The sequence below is a fragment of the Penaeus monodon genome, chromosome 34 (genome assembly GCF_015228065.2).
Source record: "Penaeus monodon isolate SGIC_2016 chromosome 34, NSTDA_Pmon_1, whole genome shotgun sequence".
In the NCBI taxonomy this organism is placed as follows: Eukaryota; Metazoa; Arthropoda; class Malacostraca; order Decapoda; family Penaeidae; genus Penaeus; species Penaeus monodon.
In genome coordinates, this window is record NC_051419.1 from 3,787,940 (window position 1) to 3,788,273 (window position 334).

The window sequence follows — 334 nt, forward strand, 5'->3', positions numbered from 1 at the left end:
TAAAGATTTACTATATATCTAATCTCAACTAATCAAACCTAAAAGTCAAACATGAAATCAAAATCTATAGTATTAACTTTTAAAAAAATAAAAAAAATCCAAGCACAAGATGACAAACTATTAAATAAATAAATAAATCACAAGCAAACCTTGCAGTCATCTTATCAAGCAAATATAGTTTGAAAGATATCAACTGCAGAATCTCATACCAGCCGTTGCCTCCACTGCAGGTTCTGGGTCTTTGTTCTTGTTAAAAATTCGAGACATAAAGCTAGTCTTTTCTTGTGTTTTCTCCGGACTCTGGTTGGTCGAGTTTTGTGCACCACTTGAGGGA

General features: G+C 32.6%; 1 protein-coding gene across 1 annotated transcript in view; it reads right to left on the reverse strand.

Moving 5' to 3' along the window:
* LOC119594531 (rab-like protein 6) overlaps positions 1 to 334 on the reverse strand; it is a gene marked incomplete at its 3' end in the record, with an annotated part of 15,208 nt that overhangs the window by 2,373 nt on the left and 12,501 nt on the right. Inside the window, 1 exon segment of the mRNA XM_037943562.1 lies at positions 210 to 325. Coding sequence (XP_037799490.1) covers positions 210 to 325 — 116 coding nt within the window.